Source organism: Aspergillus candidus (genome assembly GCF_002847045.1).
Source record: "Aspergillus candidus strain CBS 102.13 unplaced genomic scaffold BDW47scaffold_3, whole genome shotgun sequence".
NCBI classification, from domain to species: Eukaryota; Fungi; Ascomycota; class Eurotiomycetes; order Eurotiales; family Aspergillaceae; genus Aspergillus; species Aspergillus candidus.
This window is the reverse complement of record NW_020194008.1, coordinates 48,795-64,578: the sequence shown is the minus strand read 5'-3', so window position 1 is coordinate 64,578 and position 15,784 is coordinate 48,795. Positions and strand designations below refer to the sequence as shown.

At 54.9% G+C, this 15,784-nt stretch overlaps 5 protein-coding genes across 5 annotated transcripts; all 5 read left to right on the top strand.

Moving 5' to 3' along the window:
* Positions 1-177: 177 nt before the first annotated feature.
* Positions 178-1,995, top strand: BDW47DRAFT_132223 (putative alpha/beta hydrolase). Its single transcript, XM_024817510.1, has one exon. It carries the CDS (start codon positions 238-240, stop codon positions 1,870-1,872), a length of 1,635 nt encoding a protein of 544 aa, XP_024675724.1. The 5' UTR covers positions 178-237; the 3' UTR covers positions 1,873-1,995.
* Positions 1,996-2,189: 194 nt separating this feature from the next.
* BDW47DRAFT_98428 (acetamidase/formamidase family protein) lies at positions 2,190-3,601 on the top strand. The gene has a single exon (XM_024820640.1). It carries the CDS (start codon positions 2,267-2,269, stop codon positions 3,254-3,256), a length of 990 nt encoding a protein of 329 aa, XP_024675723.1. The 5' UTR covers positions 2,190-2,266; the 3' UTR covers positions 3,257-3,601.
* Positions 3,602-6,989: 3,388 nt separating this feature from the next.
* Positions 6,990-8,750, top strand: BDW47DRAFT_122165 (putative amino acid transporter; the record flags this gene model as incomplete). Its single annotated transcript, XM_024815785.1, has 1 exon — positions 6,990-8,750. One exon carries the CDS (start codon positions 6,990-6,992, stop codon positions 8,748-8,750), a length of 1,761 nt encoding a protein of 586 aa, XP_024675722.1.
* Positions 8,751-10,218: 1,468 nt separating this feature from the next.
* Positions 10,219-11,944, top strand: BDW47DRAFT_132219 (uncharacterized protein; the record flags this gene model as incomplete). The annotated part of the gene is made up of 4 exons (XM_024817509.1): positions 10,219-10,595; positions 10,715-11,359; positions 11,423-11,655; positions 11,689-11,944. The coding sequence occupies exons 1-4, from the start codon at positions 10,590-10,592 to the stop codon at positions 11,942-11,944; spliced, it is 1,140 nt and encodes a 379-aa protein (XP_024675721.1). The 5' UTR covers positions 10,219-10,589.
* Positions 11,945-13,726: 1,782 nt separating this feature from the next.
* BDW47DRAFT_132216 (FAD-binding domain-containing protein) lies at positions 13,727-15,551 on the top strand (the record flags this gene model as incomplete). Its single annotated transcript, XM_024817508.1, has 3 exons — positions 13,727-13,979; positions 14,025-14,545; positions 14,598-15,551. The coding sequence occupies 3 exons, from the start codon at positions 13,727-13,729 to the stop codon at positions 15,549-15,551; spliced, it is 1,728 nt and encodes a 575-aa protein (XP_024675720.1).
* Positions 15,552-15,784: the final 233 nt, after the last annotated feature.

The following is a 15,784-nucleotide window of genomic DNA, read 5'->3' as shown; positions in this document are numbered from 1 at the left end:
CCGTGCGAGGAGGTTGTTGACAGGGTGGCTGCCTGAATGCCTCAACGCGGACCGGGTGTTGATGCCTGAGGCCGCATCGGCTATCAACCTCGGCAGTCGAGCGGGTGTGCTCTGATCCGGCGGGGGAACGACGTCAATTCGCGATGGATATTTCGATCGGTGTCTCTGTCACATCTCCTGCTCCTTACTCTGTACTGTTCTGTGCAACATACACCCTGTGATCGATTGCCCCTCACCATGGCGACGCCCGGCCTCCTCTACGTCACGATGCAGCCGCGGGATTCCCTCCCGGCGGCGCAATTCCACGACTGGTATAACTCTGAACATGGCCCCCTGCGCCTGCGTCTACCGTTTGTCACCAACGGCTTCCGCTACCGCGCGACCGATGGCCGGGAGCCGGAGTGGGTTGCGTTGTATGACATCACCGACATGGCGGAGCTGACGCGGGAGACGTACCTGGCGCTGCGGGGCGACGGGATCAAGACCCCGCGCGAGAAGGCCACGATGGCGCAAATTGCCGTGGGTCGCCGCCTCTACGACCTGCTGGACGACCAGAAAGCATCCGACTACACTCCTCTCGAGCAGATCCCTGACTCCCAGGCAACGGGCGCGGTGCTCATCGCCATCACCACCGTCGTGCCCGCGGAGCACGAAGACGAGTTGAACCGCTGGTATCGCGAAGAACACCTCGACATGCTGGCCCGTGTGCCCGGATGGCGCCGGAGTCGCCGCTTCGTCACGGCGGCCATCGATCCTCAGGCTCCGCGCGAGTTCGTCGCGCTCTACGAGTACGCGGCGCAGAACGGCCTCGAGGGCCCTGAGCATCAGGCGGCTCTTCACACCCCCTGGCGGGACCGGGTCATGAACGAGCTGGTCACGAGCAAGAGCCGGCGCGCGTATCAGTGGGCGTACACTTTCGGTCCCGCCCCGCGCGAGTTATCGTCGCTGGCCTCGTCGGAGGTGGCGGGCCCCTGGGCCTCCAACGACGGCCGTACGCGAACGCTACCGTCCCCCACGCGCCCCGCGGTGGAGTCCTTCGTCACCACGCCGGACGGGGTGGATCTACCCTACCGCCTGGAGGGAAGTGGAGACCCGAACAGTTCGGTCCTGGTGCTGAGCAACTCGATACTCGTGGACTACAGTATCTGGGACGGATTCGTGGATGCATTTTTGTCCGATCCGCGCAACCGGAACTTCCGCGTGCTGCGCTATCTGACCCGCGGCCGGCGCGACCAGTGCGGCACTACCCCTATCACCATCGACGTGCTCGCGGACGACATTGTTGCCCTTCTCGACGCTCTGCGTATCCCCGAAGCGTCCTTGATCGGAGTCAGCCTGGGCGGCGTCACCGTGCTGAACACCGCCCTGCGTCACCCGAACCGGGTCACCCGGTTCGTATCCTGCGACACCAACAGCTCCGCCCCCGAGTCCAACCGGAAGGCCTGGAGTGACCGACACGCCCTGGCGGCGAGCGAGGGGGCCGTGTCGGCAGCGACGCAGCAGCCGATCGTCGGCGAGCAGCTCGCGGAAGTAACCACCCGACGGTGGTTCGTGGCGGATACCTATGAATTGCAGCCGGCTGTGGCCGCGCACGTCAAGGAGGCGGTGCGCAATAACAGCCTGGAGGGCTTCCAGCGGAGCATGCAGGCCCTGTGCGCGTACGACGTGCGCGCGCGCATGGCGGAGGCCACCGTCCCCGGACACTTTGTCGCGGGCGAAGGCGACGGCGTGCTACCCACGACGATGAAGCAGATGGCGCAGGACCTGAAGGGCGACGCCCAGTTGTCTACCATTCCCACGGCGGGCCATCTGCCTATGGTGGAGCAGCCTGCCGCGTTTACAGAAGTCGTCAATCGGTTCTTCCATTCATAGATACTTGTTCCCGTTCGTGGGACTCCAATAGAAGCTCGCTCAGTCTCTCTCTCTCTCTCTCTCTCTCTCTCTCTCTATCTAGTTCTCTTTGTGAGAACTGGCCTCCAATCAACACTATAGATTCTGGCGGCGGAAGACCATTATCACCAGCGGTCAACCGGCCAACCAGCGAATAGTAGATTTTTAAAGAATCCACTCGCCCTTCCCACGGTCTTGGCTGCGGGACAGGGATCGAGATAGCCTGTCCGGACGGGCCTAATGATCTCGAGAGGGGTGATCTGACTGGTAGTCGACGTACTCCCGGTAACCCCGCATCGGGTTCCTCTTTCTCTAGCCATATCTCCCCGCCCCCTTCCTCAACCCCGCAGGCCCTCAATATTCCTCGAAATTCACAATGACAGACTATTCATCCTCACCCCCGATGGTCCATCATATTGGCCGGGAGCATGGCCATCCATGCTGGTCCCGACACATCCCGCCCGTGCGGACCGTCTCGTCGGGGGAGACAGTCACCTTCGATACCATCGACAGCAGCAGCGGCCAGATCACGCCGACCTCCGACGCCACGACGCTCCGAGAGTTCGACACCAGCCAGGCCAACCCAGTGTTCGGTCCCGTTTGGGTGCGCGATGCCCAGCCGGGCGACGTGCTCCGGGTCGAGGTGATCGCCCTGCAGACCGCTGACTGGGGGTGGACGGCCATCATCCCTGGCTTCGGCCTGCTGGCAGACGAGTTTCCCGATGCCGTCCTGCGCATCTGGCGTTTAGATCCCGGAGCGCAGCGCATCCGGTTCGGCGATTCTGGTATCTCTATCCCGTTGCACCCCTTCCTGGGATGCATGGGTGTCGCGCCCGCCACTGACGAGGCCCTCTCGACGGTGCCGCCCACGCACGCCGGGGGGAACCTCGATTGCCGCGAATTGACGGTCGGATCGGCGGTGTCCCTCCCCGTCCAAACGGCGGGGGCGCTGTTCAGCTGCGGGGATGGACATGCTGCGCAGGGGCACGGTGAGGTTTGTGGCACTGCCATTGAGACGCCCATGCGGGCGACGCTACGGTTTGTGTTGCACAAGGACCAGCCGTGGGTGACGACGCCGCACTACGAGACGCCGCCGCGGGGCCTGGAGGTGCAGAGCGACGAGACAGCTGGCCGGTATGCGGTCATGGGTATCGAGGATAACCTTCTGGAAGCGACGCGGGAGGCGGTCCGCGGTCTGATCCGGTGGTTGGTCGAGACGAAGGGGCTGACGCGCACCGACGCCTACATGCTGGCGAGCGTGGCGGGCGATCTGCAGGTGGTGCAGGCCGTGAATATGCCCCAATACTCTGTGTCGATGTCACTATCGCTGGGGGTTTTTAACGAGACGGGGATGGACTCGGGCTAGATAATGGGGGCGCCTTTCATGTGCGCGGTGATGAGACTGGAATCGTCCACTAATTGTACGAGACACCCTCTCTCCCGATCTGTGCCATCCCCCCCGAATCCGGTTGGGTGGGGGAAGAGGGACAACGCATCGTGTACTATAGCCAGTCTCTGGAAAGCTTATAGAAACACGAGTCTATTGTTCGCCCCCATAATGTAGGTGTAGGATACTTGTCGCCCGTGGCGCACCGGACTCGATTCGGCGTCGATCGGACAGGATCGATACGATCATGTCCTTCGAGTAACATGGTTACGATTCCGTTTGTCGTCTTGTTACAAAAGCCGTCTCCTTGTGCCGGTCAACTGCAAATAACGATGGTTGTGGAAAGGTTCGACGCTGTGGGTTGGTTCTAATGAGATATCGCTTCCACCGTACAAGTGGCAGGGACGTGTATTCAACCTTCCCTGTGTTGCGTCCATGTTGACCCTTTTGTATCCTTGATAGTGAGATCACTTTTATCGTATTATAAAGTCAAAATTGGAAAGGCCTAGATTCTCTCGCATTATGCTTTGCGGTGCAATGCGGCCCACAATACACGTCAACACCCCTGGGACCGTGGATCGGGAACCTCGTTAAGCCACTCCAATTGTTGATACAGGAGCGAGTTGGGCGACATTTTTGCCAAGGAAGGCAGCGCCTTCTGGAGTTGATAGGGTGTTCGAGAGAAACCGATTGGCCGGCAATGCAGTGTGGTGGTATGGAATAACGTAGGGCTCGCAACAATTCATTCTCCATCTTTACATGCATGCATGCTCCAGATGTCAGTTTGATACATTCCACTGCCTTTTCATCTGCTGCTTTCATCCCTGGCCCAGGTGATCGGGACATCGAAGGGACCTGGACGATCAGATACCGATTGACTGCCTGTCCGGCAACGTTCTTAGCATCGACAAGGTGGACCTGATCGTTGCGGAAAGAGGCAGACTATAGAACAGTGATGCTCTCTGTCATTGCTCTCTGTGCCCTAAACGATATCAGAGAGAAAAGGACCTATACGCGCCGAACCAACATTCCAAGGGTAAACTCAGATTCTCGGTATTCTCGCTCCAATGACCAATCCATCCCCAGAGTCAGGATTAGCATTATAAATATGAAAAAATATGTTGCTCCTGGTCGGCAATCGAACCATATATCGAATAGCACCTCCCTGAAACACCCCAGTCGTGTCCACCCACCATGAAGATCAGTGTCTTGAGAAGCGTACTGCTCCTTTCGACGGCTGCCGCTGCCGTGGAGGATCATTGTGGAGTCGACGAGGTTCTTTCATCCCTTAGCAAAGTCACCAAAGATGCGTCGGCCATGCCGACCCTGACGGATAAGGCGGATGATTCGATTGCCAGCGGCAGCGTAAGGGGCAACATGAAATGCCCCCCTGTTCCCAGCCTTCTGGGTTCTGTGAGAGCTCGTGCTAAGCGCACCGATAGTCGGTTTTGGCAGATGTAGAAACCTCCTGAAGCACTTCAACACCGACATCCGATGCGATGTGGTCATTGAGGATGCAGCCGATCAGCAGAGGGTCTGCGAAGCGTACACCAAGGTATGACGGAATCCGCCACCGCAGTCCCCGTTCGCTGGAAGGGCAATTCCTCCTCTAACAAGATGCCTGGTCTACAGTTTGCCGTGGAACAGAAAGAGTCGGTGGATGTTACGTTGGACTCATCGTTCAAAGAGAAGAACGGAGGAGGATTCAAAGCGGACGAAGTCCATTCGTACACGATCCAGTTTCAGGGTGCCCTCGATGCGTGTACTCCTGTCTTGGAGATATCGCCGCGTGCTAATGCAGTCCACAGGGCTATACGGACAGGATTAAAGCCGGCGTTCCAACCTGCGCTGATGCGATCATGAATGCATATACCGTTGTCCAGGACTTGGCCTTGGTCCGTTCATTATACCCGGCGGCGGACGAGCAGGTGTGAACGTGACTGGCAACGGGTGGCTTCTCTCTGTTATGTTGGCAGAAGTATTCCTCGCTGTCGCGACTTTGATATTCTTGTGTATTGCTACCAGTCACCCAGCATCGCGACAGAGAAGTGGCAAACATAGCAGCATGACCAGTGGAACTCAAGTCGTAGTGATCGTATTCCTAATGGTGAAGTAAAAATGCAGAGACAGCGGCGGTATTCACCCCAGCAGACATGGTATGAGACTGGCTGGTTCTCCGCACCGACGTCTCGCATACTCATGCAAATGTAGCCGGTTTACTCCGTAGCAACTGGAGTCATAAGATCAATGACTAGGCTATGCAGTCATCTCCGGAGACTCAACGAGATGCAGCGTCGTAGGTCCTTCCGTCGTTCACGGTGGCTAGCATATCCTCGCGAGAAACCCCCCTTCCTCATCTTTAGCGAAGGACTAGATCATCGGAGTGGGAGAGTGGTGAGTTCCGTCTCCCATGGTGGTAGCATGTCCTGGTCAGCCAGACTGATGTCATGAAGAAACCTACCCCTAGTAGAGCCGATCCGATGAAGAAGTAACCTGTTCCTTGCCGTCCACGCCATTGGCGTATCCTACATGGCATAATGACAAGTAGGGCAATTATTTGTCTGCTGACGGGGATGACCGAACGGTCGAAACATTTCGGTACTGAAACCCTATATACGGCCACAAGAGTTTGTCACGTATACTGTAGAAGACGGGCTCTGATGCTACTGCCCTTGGGATGTGTGGGTCACCATCGACCGCATAGGATCAAAACGCGTAGCGCGAGGTTGTGTTCATTGATCGAGTAAAAGAGATCGGCATCACGATATCTACAGATCCTCAGAATCACTCCGCTTCCATGTTCTCTAGCCACTGAAATCTTGCTTCGTCACGATTCCGAGGGATCTCTGGGTCATTCTTCTACGCAACCATCGAGAAACGGCCTCATCCGTTGCCGAGCACATCTCCCCCACGGTCCCCGGACAGTCCCGTCTTCTTTCTCTTTCACGTCGTCCCTGTCCTTCTTGCGGCCTCCCCGTATTGGTAACACGCTTCCGGTGTCCCTGCATCTCGAACCACGTCTCTCGCCAATTTCTCCTGTTTCAATTGCCGTTCAATCTCGTTGGCGAGAGAGATGGGTGGATGTGCATGAAACGGTCGAGCTGGCTTGTCAACCAGCCCTGCGTTCGCCGTGGCCGTAGGACGACAATACGCTGCACGGTCCCGATTCGGGTCGACGACGACGGAGGCACGCACCACGCCCTTGGGATACGCGTGCTTGGCGGTCTCTAGCGCCCGCTCTTCGACTCCGCCGAGCCCCACCAGTACGGTGGACCAACCGTCTGCCGATTCCTATTCCCGCCGACCATCCAACGGACGATGTGAATCCGCTGGTCGATCCTCCGGGTTGTCCGGGGAGCAGTCCCGGTGGTGGAGAGGGAGTCTTCATTGGAGAGGGAGTCTTGACGAGAACGAGACGAGACTAAGGTTTGACTAGTCAGCTGGCGGGCCGATCCAGCTGAGTCACCCCATGACATCACATGATAGTGACTGCTCCGTCATTCTTCCTTGCTGGGTCTCTTTGTCTCTTTCAGTCTCACTTTCTCTCTCTCGCCTGCGCTTTGCGCTCTCGCTCTCGCTCTGGTCAAATCCAACGTCACATCCATCTCATCTCTTGACATCCATAGGTGGGAACCGGCGTCCTCGGCTTTCCGTGAATCGACCCCGATTGTCCATTTCATTCGTGTTGACCGCCGCCGCGGGGACCCGTAGGATGGCCGCGCACGCAAGAGGCTCGCCCAGCGTGTCCAGCCGGGATGCGGACGCGGACGCCAGAGAGGCGGAGATCCTGTCGCAGCATCTGCATCCGCAGTTTACGGGCGCCCTGCACGAGGAATCGCCTCGCCCGCCAACCGAGCGGTCCAAAGCCCAGTCGCCCCCGAACGCCGCCGCATCTCCCGAACCCCAATCCTCCTTGACGCTGCAAGGGGGCGACGTCCATCGAGACCTTTATCGCATCGAAGCGCGGTCGAAGCAGGCACGCCTGTCGCGACGACCCGCCAGCTATTCTTGCCCGCAACGCGAACCGGAGGATGTCGTCGAGGAAGGCGTGGTCGCCATGGAACCGGGGAGTTTTCGACGCCACTTCGTCCAGCATCACAACGGGCGGCTGGACCAGCCTGGCCTGACCCCATCCTTCCTCGACTTCCTCGATCTCTATGGGAACTTTGCCGGGGAGGACTTGGAGGAATCGGAGGACGAATCGATCGACCGGGGTCGACCGAGGACGGAGCGGACGCCGCTGCTGGCCACCCGCCGTCGCTCGCGGGGAGCGCGGCCGGGGGATGCTTCGGAGGTGAAGACGTTCTTCACCCTGCTGAAGGCCTTTGTCGGGACGGGCATCATCTTCCTGCCACGGGCCTTTCGCAACGGCGGCATTCTTTTCTCCTCCATCACGCTGGTGACCGTGTCAGGCATCAGCTCGCTCTGCTTCCACCTGCTGCTGCAATGCCGACGACGCTATGGCGGCGGATATGGCGACCTCGGGGAGCAGATCGGCGGGCCACAACTGCGGTCGCTTATTCTGGGGTCCGTGGTCATCTCCCAGATCGGGTTCGTGTGTGCCTGCATCGTCTTCACGGCGGAGAACCTGCACGCCTTTTTCATGGCCATGACCCGGGACCATCCGACGTGGGTCATCACCACCGGCGCCCTGATTGCGGTGCAGCTGATGGTGCTGATCCCGTTCTCGTGGATCCGGAACATCTCTAAACTCGGGCCCGTCGCGCTGCTGGCAGACGTGTTTATCTTGCTGGGACTCGCTTACATCTATGCCTACGACGTCGTGACGCTGGCCGCCCAGGGGGGCATGGCGCCCACGGTCGAGCTGTTCAACCGCAGCTCGTTCACGCTGACGATCGGGTCGTGCATCTTCACCTTCGAGGGCATCGGGCTGATCCTCCCGATTCAGTCTTCGATGAAGCGGCCGGAGCACTTCAACCGGCTCCTGTACGCGGTCATGGCGATCATCACCGTCCTCTTCACGGCGGTCGGGGCCCTGACCTACGCCACCTTCGGCGCGGACACCAACACCGAGGTGTTCAGCAACCTCCCGCAGACGGACCGCGTGGTCAACGCGATCCAATTCCTCTACGCGGTGGCGATCCTGGTCAGCAGCCCCATCCAGCTGTTCCCGGCGGTGCGGATCATGGAGGGGAAGCTGTTCGGGTCGGTGTCGGGCAAACGCGACCCATCGATCAAGTGGAAGAAGAACGTGTTCCGGACGGGGGCGGTGCTGGGATGCGGGATGGTGGCGGCGCTCGGGGCGGGGGATCTGGACAAGTTCGTGTCGCTGATCGGCTCGTTTGCCTGCGTGCCGCTGGTCTATATCTACCCGCCTTACCTGCACTGGCGGGGGGTAGCCGAGTCGCCTTGGGTGCGGCGGGGGGATCTGCTGATGATGGCGCTGGGGGTGGTGTTCATGTTCTATACGACAGGGTCCACCGTCTCCGCGTGGATCCAGGGAGGGTTGTGAGGGAGCGAATTGGTTAGCGCCCCCTTTCCTTCGATCAAGACATACACGGCCTTTTTATCTTTCTCGTTTTGCCGTAGGCGCCAGCCCCATTGTCACCATCGCGGGATTGGAAAGGACATGTAGGACAGACTGCGGTGTTACATGGTATCGTCATTACGGTTTCACGATTTGATCATCATTTACGCACGCTGCACCAATGTAGTCCACCAGAAATTGCTCGGAACCTTTCAACGGGGCCCCTCTACCAGGACTCCTTCTTCGTACAGCATGTCTCGAGACTGGTGCGACCACCCGCACTCTTCAAGTCACTTTCCCGCTCCCACACCAAGACACACTAGACCTTACAGGGAGTTCTCCCGGAGTACCCCTGTAGATTGCGTGTGTATTGCTTAGTTCGTAGTCTACTTGGTAATTTTAACCATGTATTGGCTTGTCAGTTCACTAACATTGACACCTCCATCCCCCTCACCTCAAACAACCCTCCTTGGGAGGCACACTTGACAGTCAATCACAAGTGATCTAACAAGTGTATTCCATAATGGCGAACTATCTCTGAATCAGATGGCACAGGCTGCTGGCTGTCATAGCAGTGCCATTATGGAATGTTTCTTTCAATATACAGATGTTTGGTAGTGTCAAGGCATCGCCAAAGTCTTTGACGCATGGTATACTAGAACACTCCTCCTGTATTCTCTGACGAGATCCGATGTGCCTTCCTCAAGAGGCGAGCTGACTGTCTTGTAGCCGCCTCTGTATAAGAAGTGCAGTACGATATGCTCAATATCTTCATCGAAATTTAATATGATGATAGTCGATGACCCAAGAAACGAAAGGGCGAGCTTTGGGCAACTCCGAAGGAAATGAGCAGGAATGCCATATTGCTTGCTCTCTACAATAAGGGTAATAAGATCAAATTCGTAAGGCCAGTGAATAGGTCAGAAAAGGCTGAACCTGACTCCTTCAAACAATTCACGATGTCAAGGCCGATGAGAGTCAGCTTTGAGGGAGACTTGTGGGGGGTCGACTGGGCACCTCATTCAATGTGCGCTGCTTCGTTTTCTTTTTTGCCATGTTTCGGTTTTTAAATTTGCCGGCTATCAAGTATCTCTCCAAATATATTCTGAGAAACATATGTATAATCAAGATGAGAGAAAGCCTAACTACATCTAAATTACGCGGTGGATGAGGGATAAGCAGGGTAATGCAAGCATGACTTGTCCTGCGAAGCGGCTGCAACATGCCATCTGTGTGGTAGTTGGCAACTTAGTGTTACTTATTGACATGCAGCATGAGCCGTAGATGGCCCGCCACAGGTATCAGCTGGTTGTGACTTTGAAGGAGTTTTCGGTTTTGGAAGACGCATCTGCGCCCCTCAACCCTTAGTAGGCTGGAGGGAGAATGTGATATCCCCGACAATCCTGGACTCCTACCAGTTGCTGTCATGTCAAAACCTTCTCATAATCTTGTACCGTGTCACCGCCTCCAAGGTAATTGGTGCTTTCAAGCTGCAAGAATCGAACTAACATGGTGCCACCACACCCAGTGGATTATGTCCAGCTCAGGTATTAAAGAGTGGTGAACTCAGCACCTATCAGACTGGCGAGGCTGCTAGCGACAGCAAATGCATAACCACCAGGGTCTGCCTAACCTATGGACGATTCTATAGACAGCTGAATTATCACTTCAAACTTCACATACAGCATCACTCTTGGAATCACCTGCAGGGTCCTTTCGCCCATCACTTTCTTCTTCGCCAATCTCCTATTCGACAAAGGAGAGCCGTACCCCAAAGGCTGTATGAGAACTAGACAATCAGTACACACAAGGTAGGGCTAGATTATGCAAGTATGTGTTGGCCAAATCCATGCGGGGTAATACACAAAGATGCTACTGATACAAATATCTGAGGAATTCAGCCCAAATATCATTCACTTTAGCTACTATAGTACCACTAACCAAGCAAGACAACAATGGGTTCTCTTAGAGTCGGAGGCATATCCCGCCCGGAGTTGACAGATGTTAAGAAGACCGGGCCATCCATCACGAATGTGGAGCATTTATCTTCTTATAATTGGATTGAATCATCCAACCCCACTATTGCTGTCCCCGGCTGCCCGCCTCTTTGGTCTCCACCCAGTACCCCCAAAAGAGTGGCCAAAGACTCCGGGCTCATTTACATTGCTCAAAACGCGTTTCGCCATCCTGAAAGTCCGCTCGAACCACTTTTTCGCTCGCTGTACACTGAAAACCCTTCATACAACATACACCAAGTTGACTTGATAACTGATCGAAATAACGTGCGCAAACTTCTGTCGTTCATCAATCCTAATCTCTCTCGAAATGGGCTGGAGCCTTTCACTATAGAAGTTGAGGTCACAGGTAATACAGCAACTTTTTGTCGAGCAGAATCTAAAACACATGAATTCATCGGGCCACATGACTTCAGGGGATACGGTCATGAGTTTGAGAAAGCTTTCACAACAACTCAAGTACCCGGCAGTACTGGACATCATCGGATAATCTCCTATAACCTGGGCGATATGAAATTCATCGTACGCTATGAGACTGACGCTTACGTTGAAGATCATTCACATCTTCCACCTCAAAGGGTGGGTTCGGAAAATGAGAATATCCTGAACATGATGGAAAACCTGTCTCTTTCGCGACCCGAGACTCACTCTCGTCTTGCCACCAATTCCAAATTAGTGGTCCAGAAAAAAGGAAAGCAGGTACCAATCAAGACAACTCTTGAGATCAAAACACGCGTGTCCCATAAGCCTCTCAATATCCAGGATCTTTTGCCCCAGCTATGGGTATCGCAAACACCCAATCTTGTCTGTGCCTACCACAATTATGGCACATTCAGGCCGGCGGAAGTCAAAGATGTCACTCGTGATATTGCTGAGTGGGAACAAAACCATGCTTATGACCTTCAAAGGTTGGTTGTATTGGTCAAGGAAGTCATTAGAGTGGTGAGAGAGAATGGTGGGAATGCTGTCATAAAATATGACGGTCAAAGTGACAAGCTTGCGGTTTTGAAGAAAAAAGGGAGCAGGATGTTACCAGATGATCTTTATCTCAAATTCGGTGATGAAACGGGACCAACTCAAGCGATTGAGTCGAATTCTCGCAAAACATCACTCAAAATTGGGGATAGTTTCCACAATGTTGACATCTTGGCGATACCATCTTGATCAACTTTTGTCAGGTCTCAACGCCTTTCCCAGCCGCAAGACACAGAATTTATTCACAGCGATATTTCTTTGTTTGATGTTGCTCTCAGGGGCTTGAAATTAGGCTATTAGAGTTGTTTCCTCTCTTTGCGAGGTGATATTCCTCAGTATCACATTCTCTGTGAAACATGATCTTCTCGGGGTTGACGTAATTGCTGGGCAGGGCAGTCGGTTGGTTAATTATGCCGATCTGAGGGCTTGCAACAACCATCACAAACTCGAGTATAATCATTATAGAGCTGTAAGGAGCGATAAATCTCGATCACGGGACACAGCGTTTCGACTTTTATCCCTGACAATACACGGCAGGCTCAGCGATGAAAGATGAACCCTGCCAAAGTTTACACCGCCGTGCCATTAATTCTCATATTCAGGCACCTTTAAACGAACACAACTGAGGGTGATTGTGGTGAGCCATATCTTTCAGACCAGTTTTAGGCCAACAAAATCTGTGCGAATTGTGTCTTTGGGCTAGGGTTGGTAGGCATCCGGTCTTTCACTGTCAGCGGTCAAGCACGTCCACTATTCACTACTCCATGCTTCCCTAGTACACTTTTTTTCCGCATGAGTAAGATTCTTACGCGCAGGGCACCAATTGCAGTTTCATACAAAGTTGATTGGTCCGAAAATATCCTTAGCATATTCAAGCATTAATTTGAGGAAACTACCTCGTTTGATGAATTGCGGCGTCGTCGTCGTCGTCGTCGTAGTAGTAGTAGTAGTAGTAGTAGTAGTAGTAGTAGTAGTAGTAGTAGTAGTAGTAGTAGTAGTCGTCGTCCTCATTATCTTGCTTGCTTGCCTAATTAACTGGCCGCCACGCAGGGGCGGAACACGGCGTCGCTCGGAATTAGTCCTAGCGCGCGCGGGTTAATGGCCGCCTCAGCGGTGGCGGAGGAGAATAAACATGCCAAATAAATGAAATCACAACACCAAGCAACCTCACATCGCGCTTCTCACGAGAATGTCTAATTTCAACTCACAACCATTGCGGCCTCCAAGAGATCGCGGCTGCCGCAGCTATATTCACCTTTGTTTTGGCTCTTGTTTTTGTCTTCAGGTCCGCCGTCCCCGGTCCCCGCTGCGGCTACCGTATCACCAGTTCCACCCCCATCGATGCATGATCCACCACATGGAATTGCCCGAGGAGCCATGTCTTGACAGATAGGTGTGGCTTCTTTCGAGCCTTAGTCAACTCCCAAAAAGAGACATCGGCGGGCACAAGCAGTCAGCTGAGCTCGCACCTCATCTGCGCACTGAGATCACTGAGTAGGGGACATACTAGGAGAAGACAAGTCAGGAAGCGGCTGACAGACATTGTACCACAGGCCCAGGATCATCTGGGCCCGCCTCAGTTATACTCTGGGAGCAGGCACGTACCGCCATTCGCCACGTCATTCCCGGAGTCTGCCAGATCGGACGTTTTCCCAACAGGCCCACGCGTCAGGACCACATGTTGTACCCCGCGAGATGAACCGTGCATCTGAGTCAACGCAGTCTCCAGTAGGCCTATGCTCAGATCTGACTGTTGATACGATCTCCTCGCCAATCGGGGTATGTCTCGGAAGACATGGAAGTTCCATCCTCGTGAAGTCAGAGGGTATATGATTGCGTTCCAGTCTGACGCTGACAAGGTCAGGCTGCAGCCAGATTTTGAATATAAACTAATCAACCCTCATGGCACCTAGCATACTCATGATACAGGTGTCTGCTTGAGGATAGACTTACTAGCGCATCATCTCTGTTATGCATCGAATACTCTCCCTTCTCCTTATTGGGTCGATTCTAACGCTAGGAGAGTCATCCTGTCGATGTCGACCATCAGACTCATGCTGGCCCTCCATCAACACGTGGGCGGCATTCAATGAATCTATTGATGGGCACTTGGTCCAACTGAGGCCGATCGCATCAGTGTGTCATGATCCCACATTTAATCACCAAGCGTGCAATTATGTGAAGAATATGACCAATAACAATGTGTGGCGAGCTAATCAGCCAGGTATATCTCCCTCCCGGATGATCAAGTGTTCACTAACAAGAGCAGGCGCATTGCAGAACCGCGTGTGGGAGAGTGGCTCCCAACCAGATGAGAGCTGTTTTCTTGATTCCCCACGCGCCCAGCCGTGTTACCAAGGACGCATTCCACTGTACTCTGTTGTCGCCGAATCCATCATTCATGTCCAGCGAGCTGTCCGATTCGCCCGCGGGCACAATCTGCGTCTTATGATCCGCAATACGGGCCACGACACCTCAGGCCGGTCAAGCGGCGCCGACGCTTTGCAGCTCTACACCCAGAAACTAAATGACATTGTTTATACTCATGACTTTCGTGCCACCGGCTCCAACGCTTCTCTCGGCCCCGCAGTGACCTTTGGTGCAGGCGTCACCTTTGAACAATTATATGCCCGTGGCGCTGTAGACAGCTTTATGGTCACTGGGGGGGACTGCGTCTCCGTCGGCGCTGCAGGAGGATACCTCCAAGGCGGAGGGGTCCCGGCGTTTCTGGGGCACACGTGGGGGCTGGGGGTAGACAATGCCCTCGAATTCGAGATCGTGACTGCCAATGTACAGTCTAAATAAAACCCACCAACTTGAAAGCAGAGGCTAACTCATCCAGGGTGACTTGCAAATCGCCAACTCACACAACAACCCCGATCTCTTCTGGGCCCTCCGGGGCGGCGGCGGCGGCACCTTCGGGGTTGTAACACGGGCCACGATGCGCACGTATCCGGACCTTCCCCTGGCTGTCGTCACCGCCAGCTTCTCTGGCCCTCGCAGCGACGCTAGACTGTGGAACGTTGGGGTTACACGCCTTCTCTCGGCACTGCAAACTCTCAACCACGATCGTAAGACAGGAGGTTACATGACGCTGTCCCCCAGTCCTAACGGCAACGACACCATCACTGCGCGGCTCATCATGCATTTCCTTAACACGACATCGGTATCTCTCGGGCGTTCGCGCGTAATGGCTCTCATCGGCAATAACACCTCAGTCTACACAGTGACATCCCGCGCAGTGCCCAAGCTCAGCACATACTATGGCGCGGAGAACATTGGCATGAGTGCGCTCTTCGGGTCGACACTACTATCAAATGCGTTATTTGACAATGACACCAACAGCACGCTTCACCTCGCTCAGCGCCTCTCACAGATTCCGCTTGGCCTCGGCGATGCCATCTTCACTAGTAACCTGGGCGGGGCTACCAATCGCATGATCGACACGCCCCTACATCCCGCGTGGCGGTCCGCCGCGCACTTGGTAACCATCATGGTGGGAGTATCGGAGGAGGCAGGGGCGCGTGATGCGACGGCGAAGCAGATGGCCGAAGTGCAGTTGCCGATGCTGTATGCGCTAGACCGGGGGCAGGAGCAGGTCGAGTATCGTAATCTAGGAGCGGCCTTGCAGAATGACTTCCAACGCATGTACTGGGGGGAGGAGAACTACGCACGGTTACTGAGAATCAAGCGGGCGTGGGATCCGGAGGACTTGTTCCTTGCGAGATACGGGGTGGGGAGTGAGGGGTGGGACGAGGAGGGAATATGCCGGTTACAGGGTGTAGGAGATGTCTGAAAGTGACGGATGTTTAGATAAAAGAGTGCAGGTTGAACTTACTACAACGTCTCGCTAGGAAGGAGAAACTACATCAACAGGGGCATTTGTATGCAAGAAAACAGCTATTCCGAGTCCCTGTCGATTCACATTCTCCGACACATCCAAGCCGTATGAATTGCACCGTTTAGGTAGCAGAAACATCCATTTACTTAGGCAAATTATCACCAAAAGTTATAGCCTAGTAGTAGTAG

What these genes read in the sequence shown, in the direction of transcription:
- BDW47DRAFT_132223 (XM_024817510.1), top strand. Translation starts at nt 238, where the DNA reads ATGGCGACGCCCGGCCTCCTCTACGTCACGATGCAGCCGCGGGATTCC.
- BDW47DRAFT_98428 (XM_024820640.1), top strand. Translation starts at nt 2,267, where the DNA reads ATGACAGACTATTCATCCTCACCCCCGATGGTCCATCATATTGGCCGG.